Source organism: Lolium perenne, chromosome 6 (genome assembly GCF_019359855.2).
Source record: "Lolium perenne isolate Kyuss_39 chromosome 6, Kyuss_2.0, whole genome shotgun sequence".
Taxonomy (NCBI): Eukaryota; Viridiplantae; Streptophyta; class Magnoliopsida; order Poales; family Poaceae; genus Lolium; species Lolium perenne.
In genome coordinates, this window is record NC_067249.2 from 9113079 (window position 1) to 9120420 (window position 7342).

Sequence of the window (7342 nt, forward strand, 5' to 3'; positions counted from 1 at the left end):
TGATGACGTAGTGATCATGGCAAAAAGAAGCGACACTAATCGATGATCTACAAGAAACCTTCAACAACCTCGACAGGTATCGCCTCAAACTCAACCCGACAAAGTGTTCCTTTTGGTGTCCCCGCAGGGCAACTCCTCAGATTCTTAGTGTCGGCTCGAGGTATCGAAGCCAACCCCGAGAAAAATTAGGCAGTTCTTACTATGAAAAAGCCTGCAAAGCTATGAGACATCTAGCAATTGGTGGGTCGCGTGGCAGCTTTAAGTCGATTCATTGCTCGGCTAGGAGAGAATGCGCTACCATTCTACGCATTGATGAGGAAATCAGACAAATTCGAGTGGAATGAGGAACCCGAAAAAGCCTTTCAAAATCACAAGCAAGTACTGTCGACACCACCAGTGCTGGTAGCACACAGAGAAAATGAGTCGTTACTATTGTACATCGCTGCCACACATCAGGTGGTAAGCACCGTTCTCTTCGTCGAGCGAAACGAAGAAGGCAAAGTTCACGGTGTTCAACGGCCAGTCTACTACCTTAGCGAGGTGCTCTCGCCGTCCAAGCAGCGCTACCCGCACTATCAAAAATTAGCATATGGGGTTTTCATGACCGCACAAAAGTTACGCCACTATTTTTCGGAGCACCCGATCATAGTGGTCAATGACGCCCCTCTATGCAGCATCCTGAGCAACCCTGAAGCAACAGGACATGTCTCCCTGTGGGGAATTGAACTTTCTCCTCGGGACATCACCTACGAAAAGCGAACGACAATCAAGTCACAGGTACTACCTGACTTCACAGCCGAGTGGCTGGAACTCCAAAATGCGGGTCCTCTAGATCTATCGAGTGCTTGGACCATGTACTTCGACGGATCCAAAAGAGTTGAAGGAGCAGGAGCAGGAGTAGTGCTCGTATCGCCACAAGGAGACAAGATGAGGTATGTGTTACGGATGAGTTTCCCGAATGCATCCAACAATGAAGCTGAGTATGAGGCCCTGTTGCACGACATGGAAATGGCTAAAGCTTGCGGCGCAACTCACCTAAAAATCTTCGGAGACTCGAACCTTGTTGCTCAACAGGTGATGAACCAATGTGACACCATCAGCGACAACATGACTTCATATCGGGATATATATAACAATTTGGAAGGAACCTTTGATGGCTTCGAGGTCTCCCATATCAGCAGAGTAAGCAATGATGAAGCCGATAATCTCGCCAACATCGGGTCCCAATGTTTGCCTATACCATCTGGAGTTTTCTGAGAAGAAATCAGCGAGCGTTCCATCAAAATCAAAAAGTCCGTTGGTACAATCAAGATGAAGGACCACAAGGGGGACAAGTCGAAGCCTGACTCGGGGGCTGCGCCAGCCTCTGATCCATTATTAACAGCATCCGATGATGATGAAGAACCAGCAGAAGTTATGATGATCGAGGTCCCGTGGATGCAACCATACTTGGCATAATTGGAAAACAAGGAACAACCGGAGGACCCAATCGAAGCTCGACGAATTGCTCGACGGTCCAAAGCCTTTACGGTAATAAAAGGCGAACTCTACAAGAGAAGTATATCGGGTGTCCTCCAGCGATGCGTCACACCCGATGAGGGCAAGGTCATACTCAAGGATATACACGAAGGAATTTGCGGACATCATGCAAGTAGTCGCGCAATCGCGGCTAAGGCCTTCAGAGTAGGATTTTACTGGATCACGGCCGTGCAGGACGCGAAGGATATCATGTGTACTTGCGATGCTTGCCAAAGATTTGCATCCAAGCCACATGCACCTGCAGCAGAATTAAAACAAATACCTCTAGCTTGGCCCTTCGCCTAGTGGGGACTTGATATGGTAGGCAAATTACACAGGTCATGGCCAGGAGGGCACGTCTTTCTGCTAGTTGCAGTCGACTGGTTCACAAACTGGATTCAGGCAATGCCTGTCACCAGTCAAGATTCTACTTCGGCAGTCAACTTCATCAAATCCATTGTTTTTTGTTTTGGAGTACCCAACAGCATCATCATTGACAACGGCACAAATTTCACCTCCAGAGAATTTGGTGACTTTTGCAAAGAGTTGGGGATACAACTAACATTCGCATCGGTTGCTCACCCGCAAACCAACGGCCAGGTAGAGAAAGCCAACGGGTTCATATGCAATGGCCTCAAGAAAAGGTTATTAGCACCACTCGAACGAGCAAAGCACGCTTGGGTGGATGAGCTACCCTCTTTCTTATGGAGCTTGCGCACAACCCTGAACGCGGCGGCTCAAGAAACACCTTTCTTTCTGGTCCATGGCGTTGAGGCCATGCTTCCAGTCGAAATAACTCATGAGGCCCCTCAAGTCTACAAATATGAAGAAGTTGCTTCCTCGAAAGCACTCGAAGTTGACGTCGACGCACTCGACGAAGCAAGAGACGTTGCACTCGCCAGATCTATAGCATACCAGCAGAATCTACGCAACTACCATGGGCGTGGACTGCATCCCAGGTCCTTTGAAGTAGGGGACTTAGTCATTCGACTAAAGCAAGAAAACCACATCAAACTGGAGTCCCCATGGGAGGGACCATACATCGTCACTGAGGCAATTCCTGGAGGAGCCTATCGCCTCAAGGAAAAAAAGTTTGGAAAATACCAAGGCAATTCGTGGAACGTCGCGCAGCTGCGGCGATTATACGCTTAATAGTTAGCTTTAAGCTTTTACTTTCAATAAGGCCTGCGGCTAGGCTATTCAGCCAAAATATCAAGTTCGTCATAAACATAGGCCACCGGCCAGGCTCTCCAAGCCAAAACATGTACCTTTGCATTCGTCACCAATAAAAGCTAAGTTCTCCATACTGAGTTGCTTTTTACTTATTTTCCATATCCGCACACCCAAAACTCGGAGGCTGCAGCATAAGAAATAGAATAAACAACCCGATACTTGGAGGCTATGATTACTCGAATATCATGGGCCATTGAGTCCAGGTGGTAAACACTTAAGCATATGTTTTGACCCGAGTAGCTGATTCAGCTGCAAAAAGACATCAAGCTAATGAAACAGGACTCATGAAAAATAAATATATATTTGAGTTCTCAAGCAAAGATCTTGCAATAAATTTTACGATACAACATATTGAATTTCATATACTTTACATATGTTACATATTCTCCTACAGGGTTCTATACAGGATCTGCGTAATGGAATTCTGTAAAGAATTCCGAGTCCGCATCCAGAAGTCGCTGGATCATCCCGATCGCTGGTTCGTGAGCAGCGTCATAATGGTGAGTCATGCGTACCCCCTTGTTACTTCGTCGAGCAGGAAAACCGCGGGAAATTGCATCAATGTCAAGCGTTGGCTTATGAACGCGCACCCAAGCAAGAGCAAGCTTAGCTCCATCAACTAGTTGAATTCTCACAAAGTTATGAATATCTGCGGCACGCCTGAACTTTCCCATCAACTCAGCAAAATCTTGGGGTGCAGGATTCTGAGGGAACATGGTGCTGTAAACCATCGCCAGAGCAGATCGGCAGTGCTCGACGAATTCGTTGACTTGAGATACTCGATCTTGGAGCTGAATTATAGTAAAGCACCGCCGACGATCAGCCCAGAAGTCGATGCCTGTCCCGGCGGAGATTTCCATGAGAGCATTCATACGAGCTTTGACTCGCTCTTCTTCAGTAATGGAATTCAGTTGAGCACCTTTAGAAGAAAAAAATAACTCAAATATTTGACTTCAAGACAGTGAGTCGGGGGCTTTGTGAAACTTACAAAGCATGTTACCGCTCACCATCGAGATCAGTTCCAGCAAGTAATCTTCACGTTCGGTGGCTCATTTTACTTTCGATAGAGCAACTAGAATTTGGTCCTTCAAAACCTTAATTTCGCTTTGTGGTTCTTCAAAGTAATGGGCTCCTTCCGTATCAGGAAATGGGTCACTCGATTGGTTTGTTGGATCAGTAGCCTCGGAAAATAATGGGTTCCTCTGGCATTGATTCTTGCCATGAAGGACCAGATGCAGGTTCTGGGTTAACCCAATCTGCAAGTGAAGGCTGACAAAATCAAGAAAAGAAGACTCAAAAGGAGGCAAAAGAGGAGCCATTGATATTTCATATCATTCATTACACAAAAAGAGACTGGTCTTGCCATACATATGGTGGGTTCATTACAATGAAAAAAGAAAAATCCTAAGAAAATAAAAGGTATTCTACTGCACCTCAGTGGGGGTAGCACTAACAGACCGGGTGCTCGTCGGGTGCACCAAGGAAATCATCTTCTTGGAGAATCTCTTAGCATTCTTCAAGAAAGGCACCAACGATGTCAGCTGGCCAGCTTTATATACTGCGTGGGAGGAGCTAACCTTGTCCCAGTCGACAACTTCGCCGTGTGCCATCGCCATTGGCATCGAGATCTCCACACCAGTCTTCCTGGCTGCTCGGCGGTAGTTGAGTGCCGGATCCTCTACGGCATTGAAGATGTCGGCGAGGGCAAGGAGATCTTCGGGTTCCTTCTGTCTACGGAAGAAATGCCTGAAAAGCCGCTTGAAATCTCGGTGTGCATGGACTAGCATGTTGCGAACCCGCACACTGTTCGCCTCCAACACAGTTAGAGAGTCCAGCAGCAGGATCTGTTTTCTGATTCTTGGGCATCTCGTAGGAGTGCCCAATTTTATCTGCTACATGGACAAGAAGAAGCACATAAGGACGATAAGATGGAGAAATTGATGGAACAGCAACTAGACATATTTATTCTTACTAGTGAAGGAGGCATTTAGAGTGTCTAGTCGCAGGCGAATATCCGCTTTGTGGGTAGCCATCTTCGACTTCTCTTCTGCTAGCTTCTCTTCTGCAGTTGTGGCCTTGGCACGAGCCTCCTCGAGTGCCTTTTTAGCGGCCTCAAGCTTGGCTTCAAGCTCGTCAGCGCGGTGTTGAGATTTCTTCAAGGAAACTAACAACGAAGAGTTGAAAAATGAGCCTCGCACCATACAACTTCACACCAAGGAGTTTAAAATAAACCTACCCTTGAGACTCTCGGCTTCGTTCCGGAACCTGATATGTTTGATGGCCATGTCCATCATCTCACGGGCTATCGGCTGCAGTGCAAATTATCAAGGGGGAGTTGGACAAAAAAGCGACAGTTCTGCAATTTGAAAAGAATGAAACAGAAGTCAAACTTACGTCGTCCATCGATGGCATAGGCGGGTTCTCGGAAATCTTGATGCCCTTGTTAGCATCGTGTTCTTTGAGTTTCTCCTTGGGCGGCGCCCAGGGGCTATCCTTGGCTCTTTCCAATTCATCTGAGTTCACGGTTTCTTCCTGTGAACACAGCGTCTTGGATGGAATCTTGATAGAAGCTGACAGATTTTTGGCCGGGTCATCAGCAGGGTCCTCGGGAGCTTCCTCTTCGTCCATGTGGATAGTATTATGAAGCTAAATCAAAGAATATGAAAAATATCAGTTGCGGTGGAGTAATTTCAAATTATAACTTACGAGCTGAGACCCAAGGCCATGTCAAAAACGGAGAAACCAGATGTAGGAGCAGCCGAATCTGTTAGCACCGTAATCTGTTGCTTGGATGCGTTTGAAGATTCGGAGTCCCCATCATCGGTTCGCTTCCTTTTCCCCTTGGTCTTTTCATCCTGGGAATTGGCAGGGGGAATCGATGTTACCGTGCGAGGTGAATCGGATGCCTCATCCTCATCAGATTCAGCACCATCTTGACCTGCGACAGCTTCGGGTATTTCGCTCTCAGCGTCCGCGGCAACCTCGGGTACATCCCCCGCCTCAGGAAGAGGTGGAAGGGAAGAAAGGAAAACATGGCCCTACAAGCCAAAGATTTGAATAGAATAAAGAATAGCACAAGTGCGGTGAAATGATGGAACAATACGAGAAAATCGAGAACTTACAGCTGGTGGCGGATGTTTCTTGTCGAATGGAGTAACTCGACAAGAAGAAGGGATGGCGTCTGCAGCAGTGGCCATGGTGAACTGTCGAGCTATTTTCTAGAGTTCAACAGTGGATAGGTCTTCCTTGGAAATTTTGTCGGGTCCTTGGATCCCATGTAACTCCACATGCTGTGAACTCTCTCCTGGATGGGCTGGACCCCCAGCCGGAGGAAGTGTGTCATGATTTGTTGACCCGAAAGTTCTTTTCCATCGTCGGTCTGCAGGGCGTGAATCTGAGCCATCAGCGGCTCGGTCTCTTCGAGTTCAGCTTCTGTCAGGGGTTGGTCCCATGACTTAAGTTTCTTCACTGGCTTCGTCGGGTCGAAGGGAGCTGAGCCAAACTTCTGCTCCTCGGCATTCTCGTCCTTGATATAGAACCATTTCTAGCGCCAGTTTTGGATGGACTCGGCCATCTTGAAGTTGATGTATTCGGCTTCTGGCCGAATAGAGATGATGGCCCCGCTAACATCGTGGACGGCGGTCCTCGTCGCGTTGCGCTGGATGAAAAATATGCGCTTCCATAGGCCCCAATGCGGGTCAATGCCTAGGAAGCATTCGCAGAGGGTTATGAAGCACGCAACGTGCAAGATAGAATTTGGCGTGAGCTGATGCAGCTGCACGCCATTCACAAAGAGAAGCCCATGAAGAAATTCGTGGGCAGGGACAGAGAGACCGCGAAAGAGGAAAGCGAGGAACATTACCCGCCAGCCTTCGTTGGGTCAGGGCATAGTCTCGTCGCTGGGAAACTTCACCTATACCATCACAGGGAGCAGCCAGAATAGGCGCACGTTGCGGAGGTCGCCCTTGGTGAACTTGGATCGCTCCCATCCTGTGACCCGGGATTTTCCGGAGGTGGCGTCGCCAGTGGTGCGCGAAGAGGTTTGTTTCCTCCCCATGACGGAGGAGGAAGTGATTGGTGGTTGGAAGAAGAGAGAGAAAAGTGGCTTGGGCTCTGGGAAGCAAGGGCAATGGCGTGACCTGGAAGATGAATTTCGGCGGCAAAAGCAGCGAATGAGCAGGCATAGTAAAAATAGGGGATCACTTTATCTTAAGGGTCGACCAAAAACAACCGTTCAATCTTAGGGACGGGCGCTGCGGCACACTTCTACGGCAACCACGTGGTGGAAGGAAACGCAACGCCTGGCCATATTTCTCCACTTGCGCGTAAATCAAGGGACTTACTGCGCGCTGTTTCGCCGGCCGCCTCGGTGAACGTGTGGCTGTTCGGTCAAATCAAGAGTTGTGTGCGTCGCCACACGTTCGTCAGCGTATGTTAGGGCCCACCAATGACATGTCAAATCAGAGCATCTGCTGAGGAACTCGAACACGCCATCATCGTCAACAATGACGTCATGAGAAAAGGCAAAAATAAAGTGGAAGGCTCACTCGACAAAACATTTGACTGAAAGATATGTTTTGAGCCTATGATC

At 48.1% G+C, this 7342-nt stretch overlaps 2 protein-coding genes across 7 annotated transcripts; one reads left to right on the forward strand and one right to left on the reverse strand.

Moving 5' to 3' along the window:
• The first annotated feature begins 312 nt into the window (after positions 1 to 312).
• Positions 313 to 1257, forward strand: LOC139832278 (uncharacterized). Its single transcript, XM_071821999.1, has one exon. It carries the CDS (start codon positions 313 to 315, stop codon positions 1255 to 1257), a length of 945 nt encoding a protein of 314 aa, XP_071678100.1.
• Positions 1258 to 3033: 1776 nt separating this feature from the next.
• On the reverse strand, positions 3034 to 6248 carry LOC127308966 (uncharacterized). 6 transcript variants are annotated; one of them, XR_007856897.2, is made up of 8 exons: positions 5874 to 6248; positions 5526 to 5789; positions 5146 to 5397; positions 4988 to 5060; positions 4724 to 4915; positions 4185 to 4643; positions 3759 to 4007; positions 3034 to 3670 (listed from the first exon to the last, which is right to left on the reverse strand). XR_007856897.2 is itself a non-coding variant. In XM_051339916.2 (6 exons), the coding sequence occupies exons 1-6, from the start codon at positions 5946 to 5948 to the stop codon at positions 4483 to 4485; spliced, it is 906 nt and encodes a 301-aa protein (XP_051195876.1). In that variant the 5' UTR covers positions 5949 to 6248; the 3' UTR covers positions 4040 to 4482. The 6 variants fall into 6 exon arrangements, 3 of the variants coding, with proteins under 3 accessions (XP_051195876.1, XP_051195875.1, XP_051195874.1); XR_007856899.2 differs by having other exon boundaries at positions 3740 to 4007; XR_007856898.2 differs by having other exon boundaries at positions 3759 to 4020.
• Between the last annotated feature and the right edge of the window lie 1094 nt (positions 6249 to 7342).